The sequence below is a fragment of the Cibotium barometz genome, chromosome 4, assembly GCF_041138505.1.
Source record: "Cibotium barometz isolate CiBa-2024 chromosome 4, ASM4113850v1, whole genome shotgun sequence".
In the NCBI taxonomy this organism is placed as follows: Eukaryota; Viridiplantae; Streptophyta; class Polypodiopsida; order Cyatheales; family Cibotiaceae; genus Cibotium; species Cibotium barometz.
Window position 1 is genome coordinate 38,999,885 of NC_141049.1, and position 17,295 is coordinate 39,017,179.

The following is a 17,295-nucleotide window of genomic DNA, read 5'->3' on the forward strand; positions in this document are numbered from 1 at the left end:
GGTTCACATTGCCACTACAAGGGGGATTTATTGGCATATATACTATGAGTTATGCCACATATGATATGAGTATTGCCACATGTGAACATGGGCTAACGAGCACTTTTCTCTCTTTGGGTTTTTCCCCTTGGATATTAGGTGTGAAAGGAGACCACATGTATGGTCTTTTGATATTGTGGAGTCAACCCTCTTTGCTCCACACATTTGTATCTCATCTTTTTTTGAGCATCAATCACCATCTCTCTCTCACTCTCTTGAGAGAGTTTCTCTGTGTGTGCCTCATTGCTGTGCAACCCTAACCCAGTACCATTGCCTTAAAGCCTTTCCTCGTGTGCTCCAAGTGGCACCCGACTCAGAGGACTGCCATTCCCCTTGGGTCTTATGAACACCACCAACCAACCTCCTAGGAACTTCTTCCATGTCTTGTGTTACTCTCCTTGGACTGTGCACCTTCATCTAGGACTGAATCAGTGTTTAGCCTTGCTACGCCTGATGCTCTGATACCAATGCCACATGCGGAAGCTTTGGGAGTCTTCTTTCAGCCCTAAACACCATCTTGAAACAACTTGATGCAAAACGCAAGCAAGAGAGATCGAGAGAAGAGAGAGAGAGAGAGAGAGAGAGAGAGAGAGAGAGAGCTGAGTTTCAATATATTCATAGTATACAAAAAGGATACATCTTGGCAAGCCCTTGGCTGCCCCTCAAAACGTGGAAAACACCCAGTCTATGTCTAGTCTAATGACTCTACTCCCTAAAGGAGTGAATGCCTATCAAGGAGCCAAGCGATGCCTATTTATAGGCCTTGAAAACATTTGTGGGCTGGCCAACCTGCTGTCAGGGCCAGGTCCCCTAGACAAATCCCCAACTTGCTGAGTCGACAGAGATCTCTCTCCATGAATCCTAGCCAACAACCTCCTAGGTATTCCCAGTCTTCCTTCCCATGCCTAGTTGTTGTAGCTCCAGACTCTGGTCCTAAAAGTCCTCTTTATCTGCTGGCCTTCAGAAAATAGCCCTGGGAATGAGCATGCATGTGTCTTGCACGTGATAGATAGTCAGCAAAGCCTCTGCATACCTGAGAGCTTGATACAGTACCCAAAGATCTGGAGGAGGATTGAGGAGCTATGGGGGAGCCTAGCCTTCCATGAGGGCACAACAGCTGCGACTTTGGATAGTGGGCTCAATGAGATCAACATCATTCTCCAGGAGGCCCCCTAGACCAGGTTAGTGGAGTTTAGAGAGTAGGAAAGGAGTCTCTGCCGCCAGAGCCTTGCCTCCCTCCAACACCTGCAGCAGTGCACCCCGGACAACCCATGGATTGCGGCACGGATGGCCACAACCCGTAATGAGATCAGCTCCATAGAGGAGAGGAGCACAAATTCCATGCCCGAGCATCTTTCTCAACTCAGGCGAGAGATAGAGGAACTGGAGACTTCTTCAAGAGGACATGGCCTCACCATAGGAGGGATGGCTTAGAGGATCGGACAGCACCATTGTTGCGGAACCACCCCGTGGGTTCGATCCATAGCAACAAGCTTCTTCCTCACTACAGAGACGCACTCTTTGTAGGTACAACATGCACAAAAGAGGGTCTGGCAGCACGCGTGTGAGGTGGTTCCTCCAGCTCTCCAGAGTTTCTTGTTGATGCCCTTCTCTTCTGAGGAGATTGCAAAGACCTTGCAAGCACTCCCTAGGGGCAAGTGCCCAAGCAAGGATGTCCCATTGTCGTTTCCAAGAATCCCAGAGGAAATGCATGTCTTGGGTTTGCCTATGTACTGCTACCGGCTGGCGTACTATCAACCTCTCGCATCTGAATCCTGCGCCCCAAACGGACTGTCAACTCAAAACGGGGGATGTCAGGGGAATCCTATGGGACGAAGGGATCGTGCAATCGCCACTCACCTGGTCCCACTGGAGTCTCATTAGTGGTCGGCCCTCCCATAACCATAATCTTCATAACCTCTCTTTGGACGGGGAAGGGTCATCGTGCCACCTCTGGTCATGAAACCTGGCCACTCTCACTCTCTGTAGAGTGCAACCGAATCTGCCCCATGGTCCAATAGAGAAGGTCATGAGGGTGCCTCCATCTCCACCATGGACCGCATTCGGGATAGCATGTCTGGTAAAAACCCCTACCGACTCAGGGGAAGGTGGATTGAGGATCAATGCAAGCCACTCCGGAGGATTGTAAGAGCCGATGTCAAAGGTAAGCTTGTCTCTCCCTCGGATCCCAGCGAGGCTCAACTCTTGGGCCTTGGGTGGGAGCCGTCCGAAGGTGAGCCACTCTCCAAGTGACCGTGCGGGCGCCAAGCCGGGGTAGGGGATGAGCTAACCCGAAATCCACATGACTTGTGCCAATTGATCTAAGCACCGGAGACCAAACAAAAGATCTCAACTGCATCCACAAACCTTCGGAGATTCTCCACCTCTCCAGAGTGGTAGGTTGTTGTGTCATCTGCAAACTTAGAATCGAGTAGCTCCTCGTGATACCTGATAGGTAGCCTAAGGCCTGTAGTCCAATCTCCCGAGAGGCTAAAAAACTGCTCATCGCAAAAAGAAGAAGAAGGGCGCAAGGGGACATCCCTCGCGCACTGAACAAGAAGTGGGAATCTATTGCCTAGAGCGCCCTGGATTAGGACTTGGCTGTGAGAGGCTGAATAGAGGGCGAAGACACCTGGCAGGGAAACATTGTAGAAAATATGAAAGCAAGAGCAGACTAGAAATGAAACAAGAACACAAATGAAAGACAAAGAGTTACCTTGAGATGAGTGTAGACAAGACACAAGATTGATGCTTTCATTGATGTGACACCCACAATATATAGGTGAGAAGTACAAGATAGAGTAGACTGACTTATGGGACAATTATAGAGGTGCCACATGGCACTAGACTCAAGACACAAAGACTCAAGCAAGAGCAGACTAGAAATGAAACAAGAACACAAATGAAAGACAAAGAGTTACCTTGAGATGAGTGTAGACAAGACACAAGATTGATGCTTTCATTGATGTGACACCCACAATATATAGGTGAGAAGTACAAGATAGAGTAGACTGACTTATGGGACAATTATAGAGGTGCCACATGGCACTAGACTCAAGACACAAAGACTCAACTGAAACTAGACTAGAGAAATAGTACACCTAGTGTGCACTTATTTCCAACACCCTCCTTAAGTGGACACTAGGAGGAAGACAAAAAGACAAGACTATGACATGACAAAAGATAAGAACAAGACAAAGAAATTAGACAAGGATTGAGAGACAAGCTAGAAGACAAGATGGACAAGACTAGAAGACAGACATAAAGACTGATAGACTGAGAGACAAGACAGAAGACATGACAGACAAAGATCCTGAGACACCCCTCCTCAAGTGATATCCTCATATGGGTTCACAAGGATAGGGACAAGATGGATCTAAAACAAGACACAGTCAGATTGATAGACAAATAGACAGACAGACAAGACTAGATAGACAGAAGACTGACTGTAGACCTGACTGTAGACAAACAGATGGACCTTGAAGACATCCCCTCCTCAAGGGCAATCTCTGCCTCTTGGGTAGGGACAAGAGAGAGGTCAAAAAGCATAATGAGTAAGACACTAGAACCCCTTGACCTACATCATCGGTGGTCAAAGTGGTAGACAAGAAAGGTGAAGTAATCAGAAAGCCCACTCCTCATCATGTGAGGAATGAACAGCAAGATCTGCTGATGAAGATGCTGCAGCAACATGGGCTGAGGTAGATGCAGGGGCTGATGTAGAGGTTTTAGAGTAGCAGTCCTTCTCCCGGTGATTATCACGGCCACAAATGGTGCATGGATGAGCCTTGAAGCAGTCCTTCTCCATATGATTAGTTTTTCCACAATGGGTGCAAGGCTTTCTTACCTTAGAACCTCCTTTCTTTGCTAAAAATGCAGTGTCAGTTACCTTTTGTTGTTTTGTTCTTTCCTCTTCTTGGAGAGCATTGATGATACCTTCAAGAGTAGGATTATTGTGATACTTGAAGGTAGTGACAAGAGTAGCATAGGTGTCAGGTAAACTTTTGAGAAGCACAGCAATAGCAATATCTTCGGAGATGGGGGACTTCACTGATGCAAGCTGAACCATAAGACTGCGAAAATAATTGCTGGGAGAACTGATTGCGATGCCCAAATCCATGCACGGAGTGATGTGGACATAGAGCAACTTCCCTAGAACAAGTCCGTGTGGTCCGTTCTCTAATGGGGTCCCAGATCCTCAACTTCTAACTGTCCAAATCTGGGTTCTCGAAAAAGATGCACGAGCATGGTAAATGGCAGAAATTTCCAACAGTGGCCCAAACGGCACCGAAGAGGCATGAAATTTGAATCATGCATGGACAAATGTGTGGCAAGCAACCCGGATTTTATTGTTGTGTTCAGATGCGATTCGGACTCATTTCGGCCCTGAAACTCTATTATGGCGATTTTGCACTATCTTCGCGCCGGGACCCAACTTTGACGCACAGGGAGAAGTGATTGCGATGCCCAAATCCATGCATGGAGTGATATGGACATAGAGCAACTTCCCTAGCACAAGTCCGTGTGGTCCGTTCTCTGATGGGGTCCCGGATCCTCAAGTTCTAACTGTCCGAATCCGGGTTCTTGAAAAAGATGCACGAACGTGCCAAATGGCGAAAATTTAATTGACATGAGAGGCTATAGTAGCTCCCTCCTGCATATATAGATCAAAGAATGAGATCATAAGTGCAATCTTAGAGTTTTTAGAGCGGGGTCCAAAAAGGGTATCCAAAGTGATCCATGCTCGAGAAGCAGACTGTATGTCGGAGATGTGATGAATGTAATCATCTCCAAGACCGAGCAAGATGATAGCATAGGCTTTGTCATTCTTGGCAGTGGGAGCATAAGTGATAACTTGCTCAATGTCGGAATCTTCGGGAGCAGCATGGTGAACAACGTCCCAAAGACTTTCTTTCATAAGATGGCACTTGATTTTGATTTGCCAAGTATGAAAGTTGAACCATTGAATTTGTCGATAGACATGAGAGAATGAGTAGAAGAGGCCATGTGGGAAGGTCTTACCTCTTGCTAAAATGCAAGGGCAGTGTCTATTCCCTTACAAGATTGTAGAAATGAATGAAAGAAGAGATCCAAACTGTTTTTAGAAGCCGGCTCTCTCACCACTTGTCAAGGCCATAGCATGTGACAGCCCATCGAAGCATGAGGAACTAGCAGTTTGCAGATATGAGGATAAGAAAAGGACTGACCAGCAAACTGAAGGAGACAATGCACAGTACCTTGTAGACTCTTCAAGAGGAAGCGATGGCAGAACTGAATGCAGCAAATAGCTCGTTAGGAGGAAAGTCGATCTGCAGCTGCTTCTAGATGATGCGCACCCTTGAGTCGATGAAGAAGGCAGCCAAGAGAGCAGCAACAGTACGGCGGGCTGTATGAGCCTGAACAGGGTGGACAGCAAGAAAATGGGCGGACAGAAAATTCAGGCCGGCGGGTTGCTTACTGATATGACGAGCTGCACGTGCAATACTAGAGGACAGAAGCTAGTTGTTGGGCTGCTACAGCAGCAGGTCGACTACCAAGAGCAGGGGCAGCACCCAGCTAAGCGGCGGCCAACAGCAAAGGCGGCGGCCTGTTCTGAACCAAGTGACTGAAGCAAGAAGAGGGGCAGTCGCTCACAGGAAACAGGGGCAAAGATGAGGGGAGCCAAGATAAACCTGCTCTGAAACCATGTAGAAAATATGAAAGCAAGAGCAGACTAGAAATGAAACAAGAACACAAATGAAAGACAAAGAGTTACCTTGAGATGAGTGTAGACAAGACACAAGATTGATGCTTTCATTGATGTGACACCCACAATATATAGGTGAGAAGTACAAGATAGAGTAGACTGACTTATGGGACAATTATAGAGGTGCCACATGGCACTAGACTCAAGACACAAAGACTCAACTGAAACTAGACTAGAGAAATAGTACACCTAGTGTGCACTTATTTCCAACAAACATATCCTGCACATAGTCCCCTCAAGAAAACCCCAATCCACCTTGTTGTAGGCTTTCTCGAAATCTAGCAAAAGAATGGCCAAGTTCTGCTATCGAAGACACCTCCCAAAAAAGTGAAGATGTTATCCACGATACTCCTATCCTGGATGAAGCATGTCTATGTGCCATGGATTCAAATCTGGGAGGGGAGTTGCAGTTGACTGCTAATGGTTTTGGTAAGGATTTTGCAGGCTGTCCCCAAGAGGGTGATAGGTCTCCATTGGAAAATTTCCACCAATCACCACCCTCCTCGGGGATCAAGTGAATCAAACCATCCGCCAGTCTCTCAAGCATAGATCCAAAACTCATAAGCCGCCCTCCATGAGTTCCAAGTGTCGAAGAAACATGGGGGGGGGGGGGCACGGAACACTACTCTTTTCCTTTGGCTGATGAGAGCTCACAAGAGCTTGGCAGTGGGCACCTTGCTAGCAATTGGAGGTCGGTTGGCGCTCTGCTCTAGGTGTGGTCATCCTCACGAGCGTCAATTGTATTTGAGATTGTCCTAAGGCACAGCAGGTATGGCAGAGGATACTCCGCATCTTCACCATGGACCAAGCATCCGCCTGCACCATTACCTCGAGGGCACTTGCTTGGGCCTCTGAGTCAGCACCAGCCCTTGCATATGAGGAGACGCAGCAGGGCCTCGCCCTTCTCCTCTCTCACCACAGGATCATGGCAGCCCCGTTTTCAGCAATCTCAGAGGGGAGGAGTACCACAGGCACCTGTCAGAGATGGGAGATCATTAGTAGCATTGCAACATGGCACATTTGCCATGCTCACTGGCAGCAAGGCCATAGAGGACACCACCATGCCACCCGCTAAGTCCATCCAGAGCATATGGACGGACACCATTCACACCCGTGGGAGAATCTACAAGCCAGCTCCGAGCGCATGCGGAAATGCCGAGAGGCTCTTTTGCAGATCTGGAGCAGCGGTCCTTTCCTCACCTCAGGGTTAGAGACAGAGAGGTCACTTGGCACTACGAGCCGCTTGTTTGGCTCCAAACAACCCCCCCCCCCCCCAAAAAAAAAAAAAATCGTATGAGACAGCCTTCCTCCAAGAGCGACTACCCAACAAGGAAGAGCCTCTCTATCCCCATCTATTTTTCTTGTCTCTTGTGATTGAGACTGGGTCATGTGCTTAGCCATTTCGGCCGCATTTTGGTAACTAATGGAGGATCTTTTAAATTAAAAAAATCCCCTCCCCCTTGAGCAGACTCTTTCCCATCTGCCGATTGCTAAATACTTGCACTTCTTCCCCCATTCTAGCTGTGGAATATGAACAATGTGGAGATGTCTCTTTATCCGATGCTAATTGTGGTAAGCATCACACACACCTCCATAGTGGTAAGCATCTCCATAGTAGATTTGGTGTTCACCCCCTTTCTTCATTCGTTCTGAACACTTCAAAAGTTCTGCCAGTCACAATTTGAACCATAGCAACCCAAACTTTGAGCTTCTCAAAAGCCCCTACTTTCTCCTTGAGAAGATATACCCATTGGAAGGATTTTTCTGCTTTCTAACATTGGCAGATGATTGCTTGCCTTTCCACACAAACCAACAATGAAGTGATCAAGGAAGTAGTGGGCCAAATGTTGACCTCTTGAATCTATTGCAACTGCATGCCAATGCTGATTGCCCATGATGACGCAAGCTTCACAAATGCATGGGGACCATAATGCCTTAAATTATTTAAAAATCAAGTACCATCTCATTGAGTTGCTTCTCTACAAGATTCATGACCCAGATTTCTCATGCTAACGCTCGCTTGTCCCGATATGGCTTGAGCAGTGAAGGCTAAAAGCTCATAGAGATTGTTGCAGCAAACACCCCTTGGAAGCACGTCGTCAAGACTATTCAAATGACAGCCCCCTTTTGGTTAAAGAGAATGTTCATGTCCCAATCGGTAGGCAACAACAAGAACAGTTTTTTTAGAAAATCTCCGATCAACAGGACATTTGATAGTTCTTTGGAGATTCCTTTGTTTTACTTTGTGTATTAATGATAAGATGATTACGTTTCGAAATAAAATGATTAGGTTTCAAGATAAGACATCCTTCTGTATATCTGTATGTATGTAACGTATTGAGAAACCACTACTAAACTTCAAATGAAGAAAAGCGTTTTCCCTTTTTTTATTTCAGAAACTTGGTGTAAAAAAGGAGAAGAAAATTAAATTTGAGCTGAGAAATATCGATGGGAGCTGTTTTTTAAATCTCAAAATTAGGATATGTGAAGAGAAAGAAAGAGAGATAGCAAGGAAAGAGCAAAAGGGCAGAAGAAAAGAATGAAGATATAGGGAGAAGAGGAGGAAGAAGATTTGGGGAAAGCATCTGCATTTCACCAACTTGGACAATTTTCTGCAACTCAGTTTAGTAGTGAACAATCCTTTGTGATTTGCAGCATTTGCTTACGGAGTATTATAGAGATTAGTGGAAAGTTATTGTAAGTGTCGAGCTCATTAACAAGCTTGACCAGCAGGACGTGGATGCTCAACAGCTGGAAACAACTACCAAGCCTTGGCAGGTTTATCCAACCCAGTAGCGGAAGTGGAGCTAAGATGCGGTGGAGCCCAACTACCAGCTGGCTAAGGTTTCTGCAAAAAATCTCATGCCAAGCAGACCCAGATGCTGAAGCCTCCCAAGTTCAATGGGATGGCTTGTGAGGCGGTCACCAACTGGACTATGCCCGCCACACTGAGGTTCAGATTGGCTCCAGTTGCACACCGTTTGGACAGTTTTGACTATTGCCGTCTTGTTATTGTAGGAGGACTATTTGAAGCATCATGGGGTTCGTACATGGGGGGACGACTGTTGTAGGGCAGTCCTGTAGGAGTTTACCCCCGTGGACTATCTACAAAATCTAACAAAGCAGTGGGATAATCTCTCTCAAAAGCATCGCGAGCAAGTAACCAACTATCGCCCCAACAGAAGGAACAAATTGTAAGCATTATCTGGCCAATCACGATTTGGCACTAATCACTCAAAGCTTTGTCATCCGAGATGGTCACTTCCAAGCTCATGCCTTGTTCCTCCACAGGCCCCTTTAAGAATGGAAAATGTTGTTATAGAACTGGGTAATAACCTAGGTGAGATCGCAATCCACCCACACATTCCCTCCCTCCCTCCATCCACTCTTAAGAGAATGTTCCCATTTAAAAATAAACATATAATGTCTGAAATATTAAAATAAACAAAGGAGCGACAATCATGTTGAAAAAGTTTTGATCGTTTCTTTATGTGCATGCCTAACTTTGGTTCCTTTAAACACACATGCAATTTTGTACAAAAAACGGACAAAGGATTACAAGCAATAGCTTCGTTTCCAAATCAGTAACAAGAAAGCACCCCAAAAAAAGCCTCACAATGAAAACATAAGATCGCAATACCCGTCACTTTTTTAACAAACCCACAAGGAGACAGATCCAGAAAAAGCTAAAAGCAAACTGTCAAGACATACGAATGAAGGCAAGTGGCTTGACTCATTGAGAACAAGCGTACCTGTCCATAACAGATAAGACATACAAAAACTGCAATGCTGCACCAACAGCACATGCTATCCCCCAAAAGATCTCCTCAATCCAAAAGCAAAACACACTGATAAGGGCGAGATAAGTAGTCATGCTGTGTACTGAAAATTTCATCATTTGGTTTCCCTTGCGGCAGAGAAACAATAACCAGGCCCATGCAATGACTGCACCAACACCTGCAGCTGTGCCATATATGGGCCAAAACTCTTCAGTTGTGTCTTCTGAGCTATCACCTCCACTACGTCTGGTAAACTTGTCCAAGTTGAGTCTGTCCACTTTTCTGAATCGGTTAAGCCCGAGTACTCCCAAAAACAATCCAAAAAGAAGCATGTGGAGGACAAAAACCGCCAGCCAGAAAACATCCCTCCAATGCCTGATTGGTTCGGGTTCCCTTGCCAAAGCTGGGGGTGTGCTGCTTCCAAGCACATTGACAGTGTGCTCATCTTCCTGCCGGGAAAAAAGGGAAAAGCCGAAAAACCTATGAGATCCTTCCCCTTAAAACTTGTGTCTGTAGGCAAATACTACGCCTACAGAACGTTTCACAAACATTAGCACCAAATACCTAACATCATGGAATTCAGATGATACATTTTCAAATCGTTTTGTTAATAACATGCACTCATTGTATTACAAATTTAGGAGATTTACACATCTCCCGCAGCCATCCCGCCCTTCATGGCTGTCAAAGAAACTGATGATGGCCAGGCCAGGTTTGGTTAAACATAAAGAGGCAATATTGCCCATTCATTTCATGCATGGCCCGTCCGCCAGGCCTGACCTCACAGTCAGCCAGTAGCCAGATACTACGCGGCCAGGAACCAGGCCTTATGGGCAGAGGTGCAAGGCAGACAGCAGCCCATAACTTCCATGTGTGAAAGGCACCCTGTTTATGGGGATGAAATTCAGGTCGTGGGACAAACTGAACTGGCCCCGACAGGTTCTGTAGCAAACCGACCAGCAGTTTTGAGTCATATATAAGCATGGGCTTGTCAAGGGGTCAATCCATCTCATTATTCACAAAGTGCTAAAGTACTTCAAGGGCCAGGACAGCCAAGGGAAGTCTGAGCAAGGTGAACTTGAAGGTCAAGGATTTAGGTCATCTTCAGGCTGCCGATTTACAGCCAAGAAAGATCCACAGAAAGTCGGTCATTTTCATCATTCAATAAAGCAAATATACCAGTCCTTGGTGGGGCCCCTTCAAAGGGTATTTGGGACGCAATCAGGTGTACTTTGTCTTTGTTCTTCTTCTTCTTCAGCCCCCGCCTGCCCCTCTTTTTGGTTCAAAATCAGACAATCTCAATGAATTATTGGTGGTTTTAATTGCCATTTGTAATTTGAAAACCTTCATTGATAAAAGGCAAGCATGTTGAATTTTTGAAAACGTAGAGAGCTGGAGTCATGAAGGTGAACTTGCGCTGCTGCCCTCGCCTGTCCCTCTTCTGCCCCCGCCTGCCCTCTGTTGCCTCCGCCTGCTCCTCTGCTGCTCTCGCTTGCCCTCTGTTGCCTCCGCCTGCCCCTTTGCTGCCCTCGCCTGCCCATCTGCAACCCCCGCCTGCCCCTCTTAAGCCCCCACCTGACCTTCTTCAGCCCCCACGAGCCCCTCTGCTGCCCCCCGCCTGCCTTTCTTCAGCCCTCGCCAGCCCCTTTCGCTGCACCCACCTCCCCATCTGCTGCCCATCTGCAGTCCCCGCCTGCCCCTTTGCCCTTGCTACCCCAGCTGCTCCCGCCCTTCAGCTCCTGCCTCTGCCCCCCTTCCTCGGCACCCGCCTCTTTTTCAGCAGCAATTTTATCTGGATTCAAGTCGGCCGCCCACTTTTCTTGATTGGTTTTATGGCTTCTTCTGCCGCAGCCAATCGCTCGTCACCCCCACTGGCCCGGAGAATCATCAATTTTTCACAAGACGAGCTCACCTCTCTTCAGCACGACATTGACCTTGAGGTCCAGACCACCCTTGTTGCGAGAGTTTATGGTTCCCACCCCTCTCGTTCGCAGGCCCGTGAATGGCTTCTAGCAGCTCTCCCTTCGGAGCTGATTGTGCACTTTCAGGATACTCGTTTGCTTGGTCCAGGCTTCTTCCAGGTGGACTTTCATTCTTCCGAAGCTACTTCACGCTTTAGCTGGTAGCCCCTTCCCTCTTGGCCCTAGGGCAGAAACTGGGGATGAATGTGCTAACACATAGTCCATAGCCTAAACATATTAAAATCACCACCACTATGTGACCTCTACAACTAATGTATGTAGATCACATTATTCAACACCCTCTTGATCTACATCCATACGAACATGGTGTGTAGATCAAAGCACTCACACACAATGAAAAAAAACAGAAAGTTTGCCCATTGGCTATACATGATTGAATTACAAAAATGTTGTACAGTCTGGATGACACCATAACTCTTCCTTCACATATTGTAGGGATGTGAAGCGTAGGGAGTACAATACATAAGATACAACCATTGCCATGAGGTATCACAAAGTTCACCAAGAATAAGATCTCGGTGCAGTTGAAGTCAGTACTTTTCAGCCCTAATAATAATGTCCAACTAAGTGTGTTCCCACAATAACCCAATAACTCTGTCCACACTTGGCTTCACATTGGCACAGTAGCCCATACAAACACATGAACCCGGCCACGTACTTGACCTCTTAGTTGGCCAATGGGTAGAAGCATGTCCATGTCACACTCGGGTAAGTGTGCACATGACATCCCATTCTGCTTAACTAGGATCACGGGTGCAAATGATGCTCCACCGCTCCAACCCGATATAGATCTTTTGGCAAGCTGGCTCCTTGCTCTACACTACGGTATGAACTCCAATAGCATGGTTACTGGATCTCGTGTCTCCAATGATGTCCCTGCCCCACTACCTCCTCAGGAACTACGGGCATCGGAAGTAGCCCCTCTGCCTCTGGATGCTTGGCTATGGATTCTCAACTAGCATGGTAGACACTGTTGTTGAATCACTCACCTCATCCTCCTCCTCAATGGATTTGGAGAGAAAAGTCTGAAACTCACATGCCTCCTCCCTATCCTCAGAAGCTAGAACACTGAACGCAACTCCTCAATGTTTTTGGAGGGACATGACTAAACCTCGAAAATTGATACGGAATCTACAATGGGTTGTCCTTCTTATGTCGGTATCACCTCCAAGCTTGGCAGTGTTTGATCCTCGGGCTTATCCTCTAGAATTTGTTCCTTACTTGGGAACTTCGTCATCAATGCCACTTCCTCTCTTGAAAGCTTTCCGCATCCTTGGGCACTCCCTACTGTTAAGCTTCATGTATGGATGGAGTTACCACTTGTCTTGCTGCTATCCTTGCCTGGATCTTTTGTTGACATGTTGCCAACCTAATCCCAATTCTTGGAAAAATGGCTCTCCATGGATCTATCATAATATGGTAGTATCTTATCGATGGATTCTTTGGTTGGTTGCCCCTTCGCTCCAACCACGTGTTGGCGGGAATAGTCCTAAAGGAACGGAGGATCTCCTTCGGGACTCATCCTAGTATGAAACCCTATCTTGAGTTGCGTGATGGCTCTGGACAAGCACATGTACCTATGGGAATGAAAAACAAACACACCCTTTTGGTTAAGGGTTTGGTGAAGGTTACATCCTTGCGCGATGGAGGGAGGGTGGGTGTAGCCAGTTGGCTTTGACAAAGAAGACTCAGATTTATGAAACTGATACCCGAGCTAGTCGGCTTGGGCAGGGAAGACGCCTATACCCAGATATGAAATTGATATGTGCATTCAATGTCCTGTAGTTGTGTTCTGTTCTGGCAGGCCTATCTTGATGCGTTTTGCTATTGGATCTGGCTGCCAATGATGACTTCTTGCTGCCTACCTCTGGCCGCCCTTGGGATGGTGTGTTAATGAGCGGAATGCTGGCCTGCACAGCCGCCTTGAAGCGCTTGAAGATGATGATGATGATGATGATGATCTCTATGCTCCCCTTAATGCAAGCGCTTGAGTACGCATATGCCTCCTTATGCTTGGGCTTAACACTCTGCTCACAGGTTGCAAGATATGGGAAAAAAATGCCACCTTGAAATAGATGCAAGCCTCTCTAAGGTCGCAATGGATCTCCATGCCTTCTTGAGATAAAAATTGCAGCCCTCCTATCAAAACACGACGCTTTGATGCCAGTGTAGCATGGGTGCTTGTGGAAGCGTGTTTATAATCAATTGATTGTCATTATAATGCCTAATCATAGGCTTGAACCCATGCAACAAATCGCTTCTTGTTCATGCTTAATATGTAGTAGCAGGGTTGTTTTCGTACGTCGTATGAGGGCATATCGTACGGAAAACTGGACGGTATGATACCGTACGTACTTGTACGGATTTTTTCAAGATTTTTTTTCTTGATTTTTTTTCCCCGTATATATATATATATATATATATATATATATATATATATATATATATATATATATATATATATATATATATATATATATATATATATATATTGGTAGGTAATGGTATTTCTTTTGCTTATCTATGGCTGTTTGAGCTTCCTCTGTACTATGATGCTTCCCTCCTTTCCAAAATACTCCATATTTGGACTTGGAAATACCTTATAAGTATTTTTTTAAAACACTGTATTTTATCGTATGATAAGAAAAAATTTTATATCGTACCATATTTTCCCGTATGGTATCGTATCGTACGAACTGTACGGTATTGTACTTGACAACTATGTGTAGTAGAGAAGATGACCTATCTGCCTTGTATTACCTATCATGAAATATGTACAATGATGAACTAGAGATACTCAATGGTAGCACAACTCTTGAGTCAATGATGATTTACCAATCAATAAATGATGATCAATGGATAATGGTTAATGAATGAAATGAATAAATGATTATGATCAAGGGCCTAGACTCTTATTTATAGTGTCTAATGTTGGTAAGTTGGCTACCAAGCACGTGACATCCTAGAGTACTATTGCCTATAGTAGATCATAGATCCATAATAACATGTTTGCCACTCATGTCATGTTGAGGACGAAGTCACATAGAGTTTTGAGAAGAAGTATCTGCCACCTAAGCCACGTCAAAGATAAAACCACCAAGTTGCAAAAAACCCACCAAGAATTGTGCATGAGAATCATCATGAAGAAGGATGGGGATGTGTGTCGACTCACATGCCCAACGGTAGCATAGTTGATAACAAGGTAATACCACAAAGAAGTTATCCACCAAGGATGTGTGTGCTCCTAAAGCCAAAGATGACCACCACACATTGTGGTCCCACAAAGCATTTGCACAATGGTTGATGTAAAAGCAACAAGTAGAGCTCACACTAGAGCAAGGAAATGCACACTCACATGTGCTCACAGAGTAAATGTCTTCACAAAGAGTTGACAATGATGATAAGTGTAACTCCATCTCACACATCAAATGGACAAAGTCACCATGGAACTCACAAAGGTAAACATCTCTAAGAAATCAATGTGCCACATAGATTAGAGTCTCACACAAGACTCAAACCACACAAAGATGAAGCTTACACTAATCACAAGGAGCCCTTTATATCAAGGAGGGCTTTGCAAAGGAGCTCAAAATTTCACCTAAACATTCAAAATTTCACCCACAAAAGGTAAACCACCACTTGTACTGACACACAAGATGCTCGCCTTTCCCACCCCCCCCCCCCCCCCCCCAGAAAGAGACTTCTATTAAGTATGAGAAAAACATACAACAATCACAGCTATAAGCCGGAAAAGAATAGAATCACCCCAATATGTAAGGTGATTTCAACCAGTGATGAGGAGCATCATGATGCCATGTAAGACCTATGGTACTAAAGGAAAAGAAGATGCCATGGTCCCATTCCCGCATAAATATCACACGCTTCGCTTGCGCAGAACGAGAGGGCCCCTGAATGCAAGCCCAAGTAGCCATAAGAGTATGGATGATATCACCCCATATAGTACTAATGCACTGAGACCCAAAAATCTGGACACCCTCAATAGCCTCCAGATTTGCTATGCTGTAATACTGGCAATAATCTCCCAACTGGTGTCAATCCTCTGTCTAGGGGTTGTATAATTAGAGTGAGGAACATCCTGCAATAAATCATGCTGGGCAATACCTCTACGAATGAAAATAGCAGAATCTGTACCACTGCCCTCATAAAAAAGCTGTGGACCGGACTGGGAGAGCCAAGCAACTGCCCCCCAAGTCACATGCATGGCTCCGCCACTCAATTTGCCCATAAGTTAGGCTACAGAATCCCAAATCTGTTGTGCAGTGCTGCATCCCCATAAACAATGTTGTACGGTCTCAGAATCTGTCGCACACCTAGGACAGGAAGGTGCTACACCAAAAACTGATCTCCACTAATTGGTGGGGAGACCACCATGTAAGAATATAACCAAAAGAAATGAGAGATCTGGCTCCTTCTGTATGAGTGCCAAAGTTTATGCCAATATTTGCGCTGTATCACTGGAGAAATATCATAGCTCTCCCAATGAGGCCTGAGAGTAGGGATCCTATGCATCTGTCGAGTGAGGAGAAGCCTGGCATTCCGGACAGTGAAATTGAAAAAAGCAAGGCTTTTCAAAGGATCGAAGGCATCAATCCACTCCCACTCTCCTGGATCCCACTGAAGATATCTGATAGGACTGCCACCATATAACCACAAACACCAAGAGCCATGAGTCACTATCTGAGAAGAAGGGTCAATGAACGAGTGCTTCCCCGAGCGACCAACAATCCTCACTCGACTAAGCCTAGTATCTGGGATGATCTCCTCCATACTACATCTCCTCAATCTCCCACTAGGCATGATAGAGTAAATGAGGCAATTTGTATCCTCCTGGCCCGGGAGAGCAATGACCTGCAGAGGTATGCCTATCCTCGAAAAAACTCCCAGCCAACTCGGATGATAGTCTCCGTGAAAGGTCCCAGAAAGCCACTCATGCGGAATAGCTGCATCAATCTGATCAATACGAATGTGAGAGCCCCTAAGATGCTGAATGGATACAACTCTCCGATACTCCGGAAGACTCTTAAAGGTCTTCCAAGCAAGAACTGTGTATGCACATCTCTCCCGTCGTGACCACTGCATATAACGAAATGCACCAAGTGGTCGACCAACCTAATCCCTAATGAACTCGTTCCACATAATAGGTTGTCGGTTAGCCTCGTCCAAAGACCTAGGAAGCCTTTGTCGCAAAAAATATCTCATGCTTCTGCATGCTCTGACAATGGTTGCAATAAGAGGGGAAGATGGTGCCCTAAAATCAGCCTCTGTGAACAAAAAACGTGTGGTGGGCATCCAGTCTCTCCTGACCTTGGGTGTACATCCGGAAATTTGAGACAAGAAAAAATCCTTCCAAGGCTCAATGCTTGGTAGGAAACCTTTGACCACAAGTTTGCAAAGCAACGCCTTGCATTGAACATCCGGATCGATAATATTCAAGTCCCCCTCTCTTTTGGGTTGACTAACTGTGAGCCAAGCTACCCTGGCACGAGTGTCTGAGGTGCCATCCAAACTTGACCAGAGAAAATTGTGGATCAATCTCCGCAATTGGCCAATGCACGCACGAAAGAAGCACCAACAAGAGACAATAAACCAAGCTGAGACAAGCAAAACCTGATTAGCCACCAAAGCTCTGGAGGCTAAATCTAATCTCGTGGAGCCTCCAATGGAGGAGCTCCTTCCGGATACTCATAAGTACCGAAGCAAACTGCTGTGTAGGAGAAATATCAATCCC

General features: G+C 45.8%; 1 protein-coding gene across 1 annotated transcript in view; it reads right to left on the reverse strand.

The window, feature by feature from the left end:
- The window catches only part of LOC147639240 (Plasma-membrane choline transporter family protein), a 70,774-nt gene that overhangs the window by 43,549 nt on the left and 9,930 nt on the right, over positions 1–17,295 (reverse strand). Inside the window, exon 3 of the mRNA XM_086788781.1 lies at positions 9,538–10,013. Coding sequence (XP_086644907.1) covers positions 9,538–10,013 — 476 coding nt within the window. The remainder of the gene's footprint in view (positions 1–9,537; positions 10,014–17,295) is intronic.